This window comes from Anas platyrhynchos, chromosome 25 (assembly GCF_047663525.1).
Source record: "Anas platyrhynchos isolate ZD024472 breed Pekin duck chromosome 25, IASCAAS_PekinDuck_T2T, whole genome shotgun sequence".
NCBI lineage: Eukaryota > Metazoa > Chordata > Aves > Anseriformes > Anatidae > Anas > Anas platyrhynchos.
In genome coordinates, this window is record NC_092611.1 from 9286193 (window position 1) to 9302964 (window position 16772).

Here is a 16772-nt window from a genome sequence, read left to right on the forward strand (position 1 = left end):
GCTCTCAGGACCATTTTTGTGCCCCCTGCTGGGAAGCAGCAGCCCCCAGCCCAGGACCAGCAGCCCCCCAGCTGCCGCTGCCCAGCCCCACCACCACCCGCAGCAGGCGCAGGCGGAGAGGTTCCCGGTCAACTCAAACTTTATTTCACTCAAGGCAAAGCTAACTAACCCCCTACGGTGCAAAATGCCTCAGAAGTCGTCGCAGAGCGTGTGGTGCACGCCCTGCGTGGGTTTGCAGGGATCCCTACATGTGTTATATATGCTTACACACGGATGTGGCCATCACAGCTCACCCCCCGGCCGTGCCTTCGCCCTGGCACAGCCCCCGTGGCTGAGGGGAGCCCCAGCAGAGCTGGCTGAGCCCCTCTGGCCCCCCCGAGCCCAGCACCCACACACACACGTGCATGGACAGAGCTGCGTTTCCCAAACTGGTGATGCTGGTGCCGTCCACCAAGCCAGGGTTGCGATCCATGCAGAGCCCGCGCTACGCGGCGCTGCAGCCAGGCCCCGTCCCAAAAAGGCTGACGGGTTAGGACAGCTAAAAACAGTTCTTTAAAAAAAAAAAAAAAATCCCTTCCTGCCCTCACCATCCTCTCCCCTTTCTGCGAGGGTGGGCTGGGGGCTCAGGGGGGGCAGCGGGGAGGTCTCAGGCTTCCTCCCAAGCTCTCATGCGTGGCCAGGGCACCCCACAGCCCTCGGCAGCACCCTGCCCTGCGCCCTGGGGTCTCGGAGCACGTGGCAAAGCAGCACGGGGAGCCTCGCACCCCCCCGGGAGGGAAATGGGGCTTGCTGCGCCCATTTCACAGGTGGGAAGACTGAAGAACAGCAACCAGTGGATCGCCTGGGGGTCCCGAGGAGCAGGGGGGGACTGGGAGCCAGCAGCCGAGGAAACCTGCCCCAGGCCACTGTCCCCACGTGTCCCTTGGGTAGGGCAGCCCCCAGCTGTCCTCCTCTGCTCTGCCCCCAAATCCTCGCACTGCTCCCCTCGTGCTGCAGGGAAGGGGCTGGGAACAGCCCCACGCTGCCCCAGCGGGTGGAGGGGAAACTGGCAGGGAACAAATTGCGCCCTAAAGGACAACCTGCACTGGTTAACTCGTCCCCTCGGTGTTCCATGCCTGCAGCCCTTGGGATGAAGGCTGGTTTGTGTTACACTTCTCCTTTCCTCAAGAGCCCAGGGAGGCTTTTTGGGGTCCCCTGCATGGGGCCAGCACGACAGCAGGCACCCAGCCCCCTAACGCTGCTGCTCCAGGCACCCCCCATGAGGACCCCCAGCTCCCTGAGCACCTCTCAGCTGTCAGCCAAGGAAGCCCCGCAGTGAGCCCTGCTCTTATCCCCTGTTACAGACGGGGAAACTGAGGCACGGCCAGGCCCCAGGGTCACCCCACCAGCCCGTGGCAGGACCAGGAGCTCCACCGCCAGGGCCCGACCGTGCCACAGATTTCCTCCAGGAGAGGGAAATGCAGCCAGCCCTTTTCCCAGGGGAATCTGATATAAAAATATCTGCCTAATGAGTCAAGCCTCGGCACTGGAAGCATCCCTGCTTCAGGAGGGGGGGGTAAGGAAGGGCAGAACCGACACCAGCCCGGGGGGGGACCCCTCGTGGGGCGCCAGCCGAGGAGCTGAAGCCGAGCCGATCCCACAGCCCCGCTCCCCCTGGCTCTGCCCCACGTGCCAGACCCTCCGCAGCACCTCCATCCCCACGGCGAGTTTCGTGCACCCTCACCCTGCTCCCAAAACCACCCACACAAAGCTCAGCATCAGACCCAAGCGAGACACCCCCATCTCATCACACCCCCGACCCCCGGGCACGCCGGGACCCCCGGCCACCCCCTGCCCTGCACCCAGGGGTGCACGGCCCACACAGCACCCACCGCGGGCTCCCCAAACACCCAGCCCCACTTTCCTGGGCACAGGGCAGGGCAGGGCAGGGGGCTGCCTCATCCCAACGCTGTCCCCATCTGCAGGATGCCCCCGTCCCCGCCGAAGCCGTGTCCCAGAAGCAGTGCAGGTTGCAGGCACGTGTGTAACAGAAACGTGTCTCGAGCGTCGGCAGTTCGGAAAGGAAACGAACGGGAGAGGCTTCTCCCCCCCAGCCCCAGCCCGGCTCCCTGCCCTGCTGGGGGCCGGGGGCTCCGTGCGCTGCTTCATGCCTTCGGGGGGGCTTTTTGTTCCGCCTTGGAGCCCGCCAGGCCGTTCTCCGTGTTGTCGTTGCCCGAGGAGCTGACCAGGCACTCCTTCCTGGGGGAGAGCACGCGGCTGCTGATACCCCCGGCCCCCAAAACCACCCCCCCTCCCCGGCAGCATCCCCAAGGGACCGGCGCCCGCACTCACTTCCCATCCTGCACCTTCTTGATGATGAAGAGGATGACCCTCTTGACGAGCATGAAGAGGATGAGGAGGCCGAAGACCCCCCCCACGACGCCCACGATGATGAGCGTCAGGGTGTTGTCCGTCTCCTCCACTGCCAGGGACAAGGAGCAGAGGGACCTCAGGACGAGGTGGGGGGCTCCTGAGGGACCCTGCACCTCACCACGACCAGGAGCCCTGGGGGCACCTCGGCTTCTCGCCCCCGCCGCTCGGAGGAGCGGGACCCCCATAAGGCTGGCACTTACTCTTGTGGACCACGGTGAGGATGATGGTGGCGTTGTGCTGCGCGTTCTTCTCCCTGGGGTTCTTGACGTGGCAGGTGTACTTGCCGGCGTCGCTGAGCTCCACGTCCTTCAGCACGATGGAGATGTTGTTGTCCTTCCCCGTCGTCGAGCCGACGAACTCCACCCGGGGGTTGCGGCTCACCAGGAAGGGCTCGGTGGTTTTGCTCTTTATCTTGCCGTGGTAGATCTGCAGGGGCAGGGGTGCGGCACGGCGGGGTCGGGGGGACCCCGGCGCCCCCGGCACCGCAGGCCAGCCACTCTTGCAGCCACGGCACGGACCATGCACAAGCAGGAGCACCGGGGCAGGAGAGGTGCCTTTCCTCGGGCTCTAAGCACCGAGCTGCTCCCAACAGCCCTCCTGCAAACTGCTTGAAGAGCAGAGCGTGCCCAGCAGGAAGCAAATCTGAGCAGCCCTTAGCATCTCAGAGCAAGCGGAGGAGGAGCAAATCAACCGTATTTTGCCCTAAGTGCGGACCTGCACCTGAACAGCCAACTTATGACCCGTTTATGGAAAGAAAGGAGCCTGGAGGCAGCAGAAAGAGCAGAAGAGCTTTACTCCAAAAGCACAGACATGCACGGGTGCTCCAGTCCCCCTGTTCGCAGCGCCCTGTTCCCCCAGAGCTGAGCCTGCTCGGAAGGAGAGCATCCTGCAGGAGGAGGGCAGGCAGCTGAGAGCCCCCGAGCTGCTCGGCAGCGGCATCGCTGGAAAGGCCCTGCCAGGAGAAGAGGCAAAGCCCGGCGAGCCACCCACCATCTCCGTCGAGTTGAAATACCACGTGAAGACCAGGTCCTGGAAGCCGATGCAGGTGGCGAAGGTGCAGGGCAGCAGGACGTCGGAGCCATTCAGAGCCGTCACAGTGTTGGTCTTCCCCACGGACACCTCCAGGGCCAAGGCGATGGCGAGGACGGACAAACCTGGCAGGGAGCAGAGCGTGAGGGCACGGCGCCGGCACGGCCAGAGCACGGCGGGGCTGTGCTGCTGTCCCCTTAGCTGTGTGCTGCAGCAGTGTGGGACAGCAAACGCTTCTGCCCCAGCCCCACGTCCTGCTCCTGCAGGAGCCCGGCTGTCTGCTGCCTTCAGACAGCGCAGATTCGCAGGGATCCAGAACGTCACCAAAGATAAGGACGCAAATCAAAGCCGCGATGCGCCTGTTATCATCACAGAAGTTGTTATCCACAACTCCTCCAGCTAAGCCTTAAAGTGTGTGTGGGAAAAAAGCCGAAAGCCAAGCCGAGCTCTCTGTTCCGCACACAAGGAGCTCCCGCACTAATTAGTATTTCTGCCCTGGGCAGCCGCCAGCCTGCCCGTCCTCCACCCCGGCGAAGGGCTCGCGCTCACCAGGCAGAGCAGCCCCCCTCCTGCCGGCCTCGTCGAGCTGAGCCTGTGCTGGGGGGCGACCTTCAGAGAGCAGGACACAGCTCGCCCGAGCCTTGGCAGATAGCAGTGCTTCGAGGGAGCCGGTACGAGCCCAGCTGGGAGAGCCGAGAGCGCCTCCGACAGCTGCCGGGTCCCCCACGGGGAGCAGCTGAGCAGTCCTGTGCATGGCCCCAGCACCACAAAACCCCTTCCCTGTGGGCAGGGGGTGCTTGGCTCCGGGCTGGGGGAGCAGCCCCACTCACAACAACCCCACCAAGCACCCTGCACACCGCTCCCAGACCTGGGACACCGAGGGGACCCCTCCCCACAAAGCTCTCCCCGGGGACTCGGGCACTTCGCCCCCCCGGCCCTGGAGCTCCGAGGAGCTGCCCGCAGCTTCAGGCTCTGCTCCCCACAGCCTCCCGGGCTGCTGATTTATTCTCCCCCACATGCCCGTGCTAACAGCTCCCCAGGCACGTCGCAGCCCAAGCCAAGCCCAGAGCCCTGCATCCTGGGCTTCGGGCCCTGCTGCAGTGCTGCAGCGCGAGCACTGCAGGGGAAGAGTTACTTAACTTCACCAAGAAGCACCTCGTGTTCTGCTACCGAGGCTTCCTCCGGCACCACAGAGCTGCTCCCAGCAGACAGAAGCTCGTGCGTTCACCCGGCTCTCAGCCCAGCCCCAGGGATGCTACAGGAGGGCTTCACGGCCAGGAGTGTCCCAGGAACAGGGGCTGGCGCCTGCAGCAAGGTTTAGGGGCGGGAGCCTGGCTCTGCAGGGGTGCTGGGGCCAGCAGGGTGCTGCACGGGGACAGTTACTCGCAGGAAAGCTGATTCTTTGCAGCTCGTGACACTTTTAATCCCGCCTGCCCCGGTTCTAACATCAGCAGTGTAACCTGAATTGCATGCACGGGGCAAACGGAGGCTGATCCTGTTCCTGTCAGGCTGTGGTCTCAGGAAGAGAGGCGATAAGTTACCACTAAATAAAGCACAGAGGAAACGCGGGGCAGATCGCTGCCCCCACTTGCCACACCACCTGCCACTGTTACTTCTCCACATGCCCAAAGCTGCTGCGCTTTGGACCCCAGCACCTTGCTTTGTGCCCCTCGGGGCCATTCCTTGCAGAGGGAAAGCCCCTGCCTGGGGGCTGCCTCCCCTGCCCAGGGGAACAGGACACGGGGACAGGGAGCAGCAGCCCTGCTACTGAGAGCCTTGGCTGCCTGCTCTCTGCTCTGGCCCCAGGGTGGGCGTTTGGGGCAAGAGAAAGCAGCAGCAGCCCACGGCAAGACTTTCCCCGCACAGCTGGGGGCACTTTGCTTGCAGCCCATCATCAGCAAGAGGGGCTGGGAGCCACGGCCCTGCTGAGCACACGGGCTTCACCTGGACGGCTGCCGGATGCCTCCACCATCCGCAAAAAAAGCAGCTCCATAAAAACTTCCATTGCCCATAAAAATCAATGTGAGCTCCTGGCACACAGAGCAAGCCGTGCCTGGCTGCCCAGGTTCCTGTCTGCACGGGCTAAAAGGGAGCTGGAAGCATCCCGAGGCCTGGCAGGACAGCCAGGACTGCCCCTGCCCGTGGGCACCGACAGCAGCTCCCCTGTGCAGCCTGGAGCCAGTCCCTGGGGAGTCCCAAAGCACCCCAAGCACCACAAACACCCCCCCCCCCTTTCCCCTCCCAGCCCACCCCAGCAGCCTGGGGGACAAGTCCCCATCTTCCCCCCCCGTTCCCTGGTCCCCAGCACCCCCGAGTCTCTCCCAGCCCCACGCTGGCACCGCAGGGAGCCGGGGCACTGCCACCAGGGAACAGCACCCAGAGCCCGCAGGCAGCCTGGTACTTACACGGCTCTGTGCATCTCCAGCTCACTTAGAATAATCCTAAGGGCTGTGCCCTCTAAAACACCTTTCAAGGGAGTTTCCCAACAGCAAGCGCTGCAAACGCAGCCTCGGCTTTCAGGCTCCCTGTGCCCCCCCGAGCACCAGGACCGGCCCCAGGACGAGCAATGCAAGCACGGGTGCAGCGGTGGGCGAGGGCTGATGCAGGAGGCTTGGAAGCATCCCAGGGGCTGCAGCAGGGAGGGGAGGGCTGCGAGCCCCCTCCTGCTCCGTGTCCCCGGGGGAAGCGGGGACCTCCCGGCCCCGGGGCTGGGCTCATGCTCCAGGCGGTGCGGGCTCACCGGAGCAGTGCAGGAGCGCATGCAGGCGGCTCTTTTACAAAAGGGACTGTAAAAGGACGACCTGCGGGCGGGCGTGCTGCGGCAGCATCTGCTTCCCTCCGGCCATCCCCCGGCGGGTGCCGGCAGCGGACCCCGCGCACCGAGCGGGGCAAAGCGGGGCCGGCGGGAGGCAGCGGGGGCGCCGGGAGCTGCGGGCAGGGCAGGGGCTGCAGGAGGCACTTCGGAGCCCTCTCCCGGCCCCTGCTGCGAAGTCACCTTGGACAAGTCCCTTATCCTCGGTGCTTCGGGCTGCGGAGCAGAGACGATGCCGTTAGCGCGCAGCGGCCGCCGGCTCCTCGCGGCGCAGGCAAAAAGCGGGCGCCGGGACGGGGGGAGCCCCCGTTTTGGGGTGGCGATGGGTGGGTGGGGGGACACCCCAGGGCGGCGGGTCCCCCAGCTGCTGCTGCTGTTTCTGCTGCTGCTTTCCCCGGCCCTTACCCAGCAGCGCTGGCAGCAGGAGCGGCGAGGCGGCGGCGGGGCGCGGGGCCATGGCTGCGGCGCGGGGGGGGCCCGGCTGCCCGCAGCGCCCGGCTCTGGCCGCCCCCGCCGAGGGCGAGCCGTGCCGGGCGGAGCCGGGCCGGGGGGAAGGAGGAGAAGCAGGAGGAGGAGGAGGAGGAGGAGGAGGAGAAGAAGGAGGAGGAGGAGGCGGCGCTGCGCCCTCCGCCGCGCCCCTCGCCGCGCCCCCGCACGCCCCCGGGGTGTCCCCAGGTCGCCCCCCCGGCATCGTTTGGTAATGGGAAAAGCCCCCCAAAAAACACGGGGCTGGGGCCGGGCAGGGCTGGACTCGGGCACAGCAGCAGGGTGACCTCGGCTGTGCCCCCCCCCGCAGCCCGAGGAGGCTCCGAGCATCCCTGCGGCCGCAGAGCGGGACGCGGAGCCAGGGCGCGGGGAGCAAGAGCTGGCGCCAAAGGGGAGGCGTCGGAAACTTCCCTCGTCTGCCGTGAGCTCCTTACCGCTAATTGCGTGCCCAGAAGTTCGCGTCCCAGCAGCCTCCCCACCGGCACATCCATTAGGGCCAACCCTGGGCACACCGCACCCCGCCAGGGGGTGGCGGGGGCCCCGCTAATGGAGGCCTCCGGTGATGCGAAGGGCGAGGATGGAGCTGCACCTTCCCACCCCGGTCCATTAGAGAGCAGGACCCCTGCACCGAGCTGCAATTTGCTGCGGGTGACGCATCCTGAGGCCAGGCGTGGTGGGAAGGGAGAGGGGGAGCGGCGCTGCCCATGTCTGGGGCTGCTCCTCTTCCCGGCACAAGGCACCAGTGTCCCAGCCAGGCTCCCCAGGTGAGGCTGTCCCTCCCCCTTGCAGGGTACAGCACTACAGATCCCCCGAACAGGTCACTGCTGGCTGTGGGATGCTGCACGTCCAAGCTGTCAGCTCCAGGGCACCTTGAGAGACCCCCCAGCCCCATTCCTGCCCCCTTTGCAGCTCCTTCCCAGCCACTTGGGAGCACCAAGGGTAAGGGATGGGGAAAGCAGGAGGTGTCATAGGGCATTGGGACATCCTGAGGGGCTGAGAGTGCCAGCAGTGCCTGTGGGTTGGGGACAGAGGGCTGCAGAGCTGGCAGCAGAGGCAGGAAAAGTACCGGCGGAGCGGGCTGGGCTTCCCTGAGCCGGCGCTGCGGGAGCGCCGAGCAGAGGAGTGCTGATGCAGCAGGAGGGCCCCGGCCGTGCTGGATACGGCCAGGTGAGGAACACAGCCAGGTGCTGGGGACGGCCAGGTGATGGACAGAGCTCAAAGAGTGGAGCTGCAGCGAGCGGGCAGGCAAAGGAGACGGCAGGAGGAGCGCTGCATCCGCCAGAGCCTTGTTAATTGGGGTGCAGGGGGGGCACCTCTGAGGGGCAGCTTGGCAGAGAGCTGTGAAGGGGAGGAGGGATACCTGGCACCCCTGTGAGGGTGTGTGAAGGCTCACTGCTGGGCCAGACAACAAAAAGGGTCTCCTCTGAGTGCTGGCACAAACCTTGGCACAAACCAGGCTCATAGCGCAGCTTCCCCCAGGACAAGGTGACCCCGCAGCCCCCAGGGACCCCGCAGCCCCTGCAGCCCCCATGGACCCTGCAGCCCCTGCAGCCCCTGTGGACCCTTCACCCCCCGGACCCTGTGTCCCCCCCTGAGCACCCAGCAGAGGCAGGGGGCAGGCAGCGAGCCGGGGCTGTGCCTCTCCCGCTGCAGGTGGGGGCCAGCCCTGCCCCGGCGGCCCCAGGGCACAGAGCGGGCTGCTGCCTGTCAGCGGGGCTGATGGAGCTGTCACACTTGGCAGCTCCGGCCATTCTCCTTGGCTGGCTGCTCTCCTGAGACATCTGCTGCCACCGCGGGCCTGGGACAGGCTCTGCTCCCCCGCCAGCCGTGCGCTCCGTGGCCAGGAAGGGCACCCGGGATTTTGGCGCGATGCTGAGACGTCCGGCGCGGGGATACTGCGGCTCAGCAGCGAGTTTTTGCTGAGCCCAGCACAAGGCTGCCGTGTCTGGTTTCAGGAAGGTGAGAGCTCCCTGCTCAGACGCTGCCACCTCCCTGCTGGGACAGGACACAGGCTCGGGGGTCCGGCCAGCTGGCGGATCGCTCCTGGAGCTGTTCTCGGGGCACGGCTGGCTCTGGGGAGTGAAGAACTGGGAGATGCTGGTGCTGTGCCCCATGTGGGTCTGTCCCTGGCACAGATCCCATGCTGTGCCCCAGGGGACAGCCGACCTACGAGGCTCAGGTGGGCTCCGGCAGCCTGCTGGGGGGCACAGCAGCCACCGAGCCCCTGCGTCCCCCTCACTCGCCCTGCACAGGTGGAGCTGGGAGGGTTAAAATGCCCGGCTGCTCTCCGAGGAGGGCTCCTGCTTCCCTCCACGTGGGCAGGGGAGCGGGGTAGGGCTGAGCAGAGCAGCGTTGGGCTGCAGCCTCCGGCACAATGCAGCAGGCACTGCGCTGGCCCCGGCTGCCCTGGAGCATCCTGCGGGGAGGGAGCAGCCCTGGCACCAGCGCAGGGACTGCCCTGGCCCCCTCCCAAACCTCTGGGAGCCAGGGGCGGCAGGCAGAGCCCTCCTGCCAACGGAGGAGGAGGCGACGCCGGAGCAGAGCCTCCCATCAGCGCCTCATATTTACTGCAAGGTCCTCTGGCTGTGACCTTTAAAAGACAAGGTGGCCGGGCAGCCCGGAGCCGTCAGCCACTCGGCAGGAGCTGGGCCAGGCGCACCGAGCAGCGGGCTGGGAGCTGAGCGAGAGGTCCAGGCACAGACTGCGGTGAGTGCTTGGCTGCCTTTCTCGCCCTCGGCCCTCCCTTGCCTGCAGCTCTCTCCCCAGCACTGCTTTCCTCTCCCCCTGCCTCCCTCTCCCACCCAAAGCCGCCTGTCCCGCTGCTGGCCCGCTCCCCGGGGAGCCAAGCTGCCAGCCCCCCTGCTGCAGACCCTTTAAAGCAAGCGGGGCAAACGGAGACCCGGGAGGCACTGCAGGGGCAGCTGCACAGGGACAGCCGTGTCCCTGGAGAAAGTTTTTTCCTGACCCGACACAGCCTGAGGGCACCTCAGCAGGACCCCGGTGGCTGCGGTGCTGCCCTCACACCCTCCCCAGCTCCCCTGGGGCTGCCCTGGGCTTTTCCCTTTTCCAGGTCCCTCCTCAGCACCCGCATCCCCTCTTGCAGAACGGCCAGGACCCATTCAGTGGTGTCCCCAAGATGCCAACCCTCGGGTCCCCACTGTCCTTTGTTGCGCTCACCCTGCCGGAGGGCTGGGACTGCTCCCAAGCGAGTTGTCCCCCCAGATCACGGCTCCTTCCCACCCCATTGCTCTGCTCCCCGGCCAGATCAGGGCACAAGCCGCAGTCCCAGCCCATGGCCAGCAGGGCACAGTGTCACCAGCCCCGGGAGGTGCCACCCTGCCCTTCCCCTGGCAGGGAGGGGACGGTGGGAGCTTCGTGCTGCGTCACCCTGCGGCACACGGCGGGGTGTGCGGGGACCCTGGCGAGCTGAGGCTCGGAGCTGTCGCCCTTCCCTCGGTGTGCAGAGCATCAGCAGAAGGTGTGAGGCAGGGTCACGAGGGCCTGCCCGAGGCACAGCAGAGTTTCTTTTAGCGCCGAGCACTTTCTGTGGGTGCAGCACCCACCGTGCCCCAGCAGCAGGCACCCCCAGCTCTGTGCCCAGCAGGGGTGGCTGAGCCCCGCAGCGCAGCCGGAGCCGCTCAGGGGGAGCAGAGCATCCCCAGAAGCTGGGTGCGGGAGGATTTGGGCAGCAAAGCCAACCTCCTGGCACCTGCACTGCCCTGCAGCATCACGCTCTGTGGCAGCCCCTGAGCACAAGCTGCTCTGTGCTCGCTCAGCACCCAAACAAACCCGTGCGGGACCAAGTCCCGGGCTCAGCAGAGCCTTTTAGTCCCGTGGGCAGACACCCAGAGAGAGGCACCCTGCCCTGCCCCTCCTGCAGGCAGCAGCACAAAAGCACCCAGCGGAAAGTTTGCATTTTGTTGTTCTTTTGTTCGTTCAACTGTACAAAGAGCAATAAAAACATCCTACACCGGGCTTTGGCAGAGCCACCACCAGCAGAGTGCTTGGCGAAAACAACACACGGGAAGGCGCAAACCCAGAAGTGCAGCCACGGCCGGTAGCGGCGCCTCCTGTACATTTATATTTGCAGACTCTCCGGTGTGTACAGCTATGTACATACAGATGCATTGGCAAGTTGCAATCCAAGGACAGTGCGTGAGCGAAATGAAAGGCGCGGGACCGGCCACACGCAGCGCTCGGAGACCTTTGGTGGCTGTGCCCCGAGGAGCCGCTCGCAGCCCGGCCTCGAGCTGGTGGCAGCCCCAAAAACTGCTGGCAACCGAGCAGGAAAGCGATGCGGGGTGTGCGTGGGGGCACAGGCAGCGCTGCTCTGCCCCCGGGCAGGGAGCTGGAGGGAGGGGGAAGCCACAGGACTGCGGGCAAGAGGCGGCGCATCCCTGCTGCGCATGGGCACGGCAGCAGCACAGCCCCCAGGGGGCACCGGGGACAGAGCAGGGCACGCACGGTGTCCCCGCATCCCCAGGAAATGGGGGCATTGCTTGAGGAGCTGTGGGGTTGGCACTCGGCTGGGGACATGGCAGAGCAGGGGGGTGTGAGGAATGCTCCCCTGTGCTGCTCACGGGGGGCAGGGGAAAGGGTGCAGCCCCCCCCCCCCGGGGCTCCTCGCACTGCCCTGCCCCACGCAGCAGCGTGTCCTGCCTGCAGTGGGACAAGAAACCCCTGGGCCTGGTGCAGCGGGGGACACGTCCCCAGGTCACCTCCAGCTCCTCTCGCTGCCCACGCTCCCCCAGCTGGCACCGGTCCCTGCCACGTCCTGAGGCCACCAGACACAGGCACAGAGGGGCAGGGGCTTGTCCAAAGCCCCTGGGAGGGAGCTGCTGCAAGCAGGGCAGGAGCTGGGCCACAGGTTTTGGGGGGCCCCAGGCAGGTGGCATCCGGCACCGCAGGGCCCCCCGGCCGGGCAGGCTGGCAGTGCGTGGCCATGGCAGTTACAAGTTGTGCGGGGCTCCTCGGGGGGCTGGGACAGGCAGTTTTGGGATCTCAGGGCTGCTTGGGGTGCCAGAGCTGTCCTGCGTGGGGCCCCACAGCTGCGCCCCTCCTGCCCTGCACATCCTCCTCCTCCTCCTCCTCCTCCCAGCGGCCGCGCGCTGCTGCTCCCCACCACCGCGGTTTGGCACATCGGCAGAAGACTTTCCATTAGAGCCACCCTCCCCAGGAAGGAAGCAAACAAGCACACAAAAAAAGAATCAGCCCAGCATCTTTGGCGGAGATGCTGAGGCCCAAATATAGCCCGAGCGGCAGAAGGGGAACGTCCATTACGCACCCGGAGCCATCAGCGGCTCCAAGAACCAGCAATCCTCGGAAAAACGCCCGGGCTGGCGGCCGTCATCTGGCCTTTCTGAGCAGGTGGGGACAGCCCCGAGGAGCACGAGGTCGTGGCACCTCACACGGGACTTGCAGGGTCGGGCACCCCTCGGGGTCACATTGGGGTGGGGGTGTCGGTGTCCGAGCCCCGGGCTGGGGCTTTGTGCAGCGGGACGGGGCGCGGACACCCAGCCCCTGCTGCCCCCCTGCCACCACCTCTGTGCTCAGGGATCTCGCTGTCCCTCCCTCTGCCGTGTCACCTTGTCCCCAGCGCCCATCCCAGCCCCACAGAGAGCTCTGGCACCAGACCGTGCCCAGCAGGAGCGAGGCCGAGCGGGTCCCAGCCCAGGCGCAGTCCCAGCCCCGCTCCCGGCCACGGCCAGGCTGCGGGGCCCTTCTCCTCTCCGTGCCCTGCTCCAGGCGGGGTTGGCGTTTCGATGGAAGGAGGGATGCTCGGGGGAGACAAATCCTTGCTCTGGGAAGCACATCAAGGGGGTCACGCTGTACAGGGGCGAAGAGGGAGCGGGCAGGGGGCTTTACTTGGTGCCCTCGTCTGGGTTGCCTTCGCCGTCCGTCTTCCCTTCCTCCTCCGTCTTCTGGTCGTCCGTGTTCAGCCTCTGCTGCTTTTTCCGGCGCACGCACTTCACCACCATCAGCACGAGGATGACCACAGCCAGGAAGCCACCCACAGAGGCGCCCACGATGACGGCCACCGTCGAGTCACGCTTCGGGGGCTCTGGGGAGACAGAGCAGGGTCAGCCCACACAGCCCCAACCCCCCGAGGCAACCACGAGGCAGGGGCAGGGCTGGAGGCAGGGCCGGGAGCCAGCCCAGCACCCTTGGGTGCCTGCCCGGAGAGGGGACCGCTCCCCACCGACCTTTGGTGAGCACCTTGAGGCTGATGCTGGCGTGGCCCCGCTGCCGGTCGGGGGGGTTGAGGACGTAGCAGTTGTAGGTGCCCTCGTCCTCCAGCTGCACGTTGTTGAGGGTGAAGGACACGTCGTACTTGGTGGGGTTCCCGGTGAACTCCACACGGTTCCCGAAGCGGTCCAGCTGCTTGTTCATGATCTTCGTCCGGAACTGCAGGAACTGGGCAGCGGGCACGGGGAGGGCTTGGGGCACTGCTCAGCACCACGAGCACTCACCCCCCGCACCCCCCAGCCGGGCACCCCCCTCCCTGCTCACACTGCACCCCGCTCCCCCCAGGGCGTGCTGGCTGCCGTTCAGCAGGAGCACGCGTCTGGAGGGGGCTCACGACCCCAAGAGGGTCCCGGGACCCCTCAGCCCATCCCCAGCCCCGGAGGGACTCACCAGCTCCTCAGAGCAGTTCTTGCACTCCTGGTACGTCCAGTTGAGGGAGAACTGCTTGTTCTCCACCTTGTAGCAGGAGTTGAAGGTGCAGGAGAGCTTCACGGAGGTGCCGTTCAGGGCGTTGATGGTGGCAGGAGCCATCACCTCCATGCCCAGGGCCGGGGGCACTGCCGCAGGCGTGGGGAACAGGAGCAGAGATGTGGAGGAGTTAACCTGGGCCACAAATATCCACCTCCCCACCCCACCCTGCACAGGGCCGGCAGCACAGGGCTCGCCCTGGAGCCCTTCAGGCCCTCCTGGGTGCTGTGCCCAGCCAGGAGAAGGCTTCCTGGGGACAACAGGGGGGCAGCCCCGGCGCTGGCACCGTCCCTCGGTGCTGGCTGTGCCAGGCTGTGTGAGGGCTGATGGCACCAGCGCTAGATTCTAAATTGTGCTGACTCCAAGCCCAGCCTGCTCCTCGCTGCCTGAACGAGGCTGAGCTGCCGCAGGCTCGGCAGCGCTGTGCAGGGGCTGGATGCAGCATCAGCACCGGGGCTCGGCGCCACGGCTGCTGGGAGATTTATGGCTGTGCTCACCGCCTTGCCTCCCTCCAGCAGCCGGGGCTGGCTCCTGGGGGGCTGCAGGGCTCCCCCAGCCCACCCCGTGGGGCTCAAGCAGGGCTTCTCCAGCTGGGTCGAGCCCTCAGCCCCTGCTGGCGGGGGGCACGAGGCGGTCCCTGCAGCGCGGCCTCGCTGCAGCACAGAAACTGGGTCAGTGCCTGGTGCCGCTGTGCCCCGCTCCCTCTCCCACCCCTTCCCTGCAGCTCCCCGCATCGCCAGCCGCCCCCAGGCAGCACCCAGAGCTCTGCCCACGGAGCCAGGCCCCAGGCAGCCACCAAGCCCTGATGTTACACCTGCAGGAAGGGGGCAGAGAGCCCTGCGGGCAGCTGGGATGGGCGAGGGGGCTGTGGCACCCCCGCGGCACCCCACGGGGCAGGGGGATGCCAGCAGCAGCTGTTCAGATCACCTCACCTCTGCCCTTCGCTCTCAAACCTTCCTCCCGAGGTGCTCCTGCTTCCCAAGAATCTTCTCCAGGTTGCAGGTTTGGCTGCTTCAAGCCACGGGTCTCGCTGCGGGATGGGAGCCGGGGGCATCCCCACGCCCCCTGCGATTGCAGGTGCCCAGCCCCGCTGCCTGGGCACAGCTGGGGCACCTTCCAGCAATCCTCGCAGCCATGGGAGAGAAGATCTGGGCTTCTGCCTGGGCCAGGTGCCCCCCCGCAGACCCAGCCCCACAGATTGGGGTTGGAGGGGTCTCTGCGTGGCCCTGCTGAGTGCCCTGCAGCCCCTGTGCTCCCCTGAGCTCTGGCTTGGTGCTGGGTGCCCCAGAGCTCCGCAGGGGGCTGAGATGGCAGCGGGAGCTCAGTGGGGATCCCAGGCTCTGCAGTGCCAGCAGGGGCTGTGCTCGGGCGCGGGGCACTGCTGGGCCACAGCCGGGGGTCCTCGCGGGGTCCCGCCCATGCCCTGGGAGTGCTGATGTGTGGGGATCCCATCTCTGGGACCCGGGGAACCCCAAAATAAATGGTGAAAGAAATCCCTAGGGACCGACTGCCCAGGCTGTGCCCTGTGCAGCCCCAAAAGCTGTCACACTGCACCCTGCTCCCCGCAGCCTCTCTGGGTGTTTTACTCCCCATTCCCTCTCCATCCCCCAAAGCCAAAGCAGCCCAGCAGCAGCCCAGCAGCAGCTCCAGGCCGGGGCGAGCAGCGCTTCCAGGAGGTGCTGCATCCCTGCGCCCCGATCGATCCGGCCCCAAAGCTGCTGACACACGCTCCTGGCTGCGGGGCCGGGCGGCACGCAGGGCACAGAGCCCGCGGCTCCCCCTGCACACAGGCACCCAGCACCAAACCGAGGGATGGCCGCAGCCCCCCGCCACCCAGCCAAAACCCAGAAATGCCCCTCTCCCCCTGCAAAACCAGCCCTGTGCGTGGGGGAACCTGGAGCAAGAGGGATGCACGGATTTGGATGGGGATGGTGCCGCTGCGGGGTGCCCCCCACCCTGCCAGCAGCAGCTTGGGCATCCCACCTCCACCCCATCCCTTCCCCAGGGGCAGAAGGGGCTGGCAGGGTTTGGGGAGGGGGCTTCTCCCCCACCTGGGTGCTGTCCCCTGGCAGCCGGGCGCATGCAGGGCTCGGGTCGGCACTTACCCAGCGCGAGCAGCAAGCTGAGGCCAGCGAGGTACCGGGCGGGCTGCGGGAGCCAGGCTTCCGGGCTCATTTTTGGAAGGAGCTGAGGTGTGTGGCGAGGGCTGGGGGGTGGTGGTTGGGGTGCTTGCCGGGGGCATAGGAGGCGAGAGCTGCCCCTATCCCCGCAACATGGCCGCGGAGCGGCGCGGGGCTGCGAGGAGCGCTAAATGCTGTGGTTGGCGGATCGCGGCGCAGCAAGCGGGAGGGCAGGAAAATTCTCCCTGAGCGGGAGGCAGACACTGCCCCAGCAAGATGCTGCCCCCCGAATGCAGGGTCAGGCCCTGGCGTGGGGCTGAGGGGCTTGGTGCCCCCCTTGCTGGGATCAAACAGCCCCTCAGCACCGTGCAGGGGGTGGCTGAGGAGCAGGTTTGTGCTGGGATTCCCTCTTGGCAGAGCGAGAGCACGCTCAGGGCTCCTCTTCCCCTAGGGGAAGTGCCCCAGGCATTGCCCCATGGCACAAACCTCGCCACGGAGGCTCCTGTGAGCCCCTGCAGCCCCCCCTACCCCTGGGGCCAAGCACTGCATCGCTCCTGGCCAGGCAGAGGCTGGTGACCCCGCAGCAGGTCCCCCTCCTCAGAGCCCAGCTGGGCCCAGGGACCCCAGAAAGGCTCCCCCGGAGCCAGGCAGAGAGCAGAGGGACTGGGCTGGCCCCAACAGAGCAGAGGATCCCGAAGAGCCCAGGCAGCACACCTCAGGGGAAGCACTCCAAGCCTGGGTCGAGGCTGCTGAGAACAGCGCGAGGAGCCCACACGTGGTCTCACGGGGAGCAGAGTGCTGGGGCCAGCAGCCCCTCGGCCACCCAGACCTGGTGCCGGGGGCCGCAGGACAGCGAGCTTTGCTGGGGCAACACCAGCGAGGAGAAAGGTGAGGGATGCCCCAGGGCCTGAGCACATCAGGAGCACATGGGGGACCTGGGGAGGGAGGGGGGGGGCAAGGGGGAGGCTGGAGGGGTGCAGAGGGGCTGTGCATGCAGGAGGGGAAACCCCCGGGGTGAACACAGCCAGCGCTGAGCAGACACACCATGCACACAGCGCAGTCTCCCAGCCCTGTGGGACAGGCAGAGCCCGCTGGAAGGGGTCCCACCTCCTTGCGAAGGCAGCGGGGGGTCACAGGGCACCCCCAGCACCCCAAAACCAGCCCCGTTGGCCGGTTCCTCCTGCGCCCCAGCTGCTCAG

General features: G+C 66.8%; 2 protein-coding genes across 4 annotated transcripts; both read right to left on the reverse strand.

The window, feature by feature from the left end:
- Positions 1–121: 121 nt before the first annotated feature.
- Positions 122–6997, reverse strand: SCN4B (sodium voltage-gated channel beta subunit 4). Of its 2 annotated transcripts, XM_027444180.3 has the most exons (6): positions 6659–6997; positions 6437–6469; positions 3403–3566; positions 2613–2838; positions 2332–2461; positions 122–2238 (listed from the first exon to the last, which is right to left on the reverse strand). In XM_027444180.3, the coding sequence occupies exons 1-6, from the start codon at positions 6942–6944 to the stop codon at positions 2145–2147; spliced, it is 933 nt and encodes a 310-aa protein (XP_027299981.2). In that variant the 5' UTR covers positions 6945–6997; the 3' UTR covers positions 122–2144. The 2 variants fall into 2 exon arrangements, with proteins under 2 accessions (XP_027299981.2, XP_027299982.2); XM_027444181.3 differs by lacking the exon at positions 6437–6469 and having other exon boundaries at positions 6659–6977.
- Positions 6998–10644: 3647 nt separating this feature from the next.
- SCN2B (sodium voltage-gated channel beta subunit 2) lies at positions 10645–15778 on the reverse strand. 2 transcript variants are annotated; one of them, XM_038167489.2, is made up of 4 exons: positions 15559–15778; positions 13376–13542; positions 12956–13153; positions 10645–12800 (listed from the first exon to the last, which is right to left on the reverse strand). In XM_038167489.2, the coding sequence occupies exons 1-4, from the start codon at positions 15626–15628 to the stop codon at positions 12717–12719; spliced, it is 519 nt and encodes a 172-aa protein (XP_038023417.1). In that variant the 5' UTR covers positions 15629–15778; the 3' UTR covers positions 10645–12716. The 2 variants fall into 2 exon arrangements, with proteins under 2 accessions (XP_038023417.1, XP_027299984.2); XM_027444183.3 differs by having other exon boundaries at positions 12943–13153; positions 15559–15773.
- Positions 15779–16772: the final 994 nt, after the last annotated feature.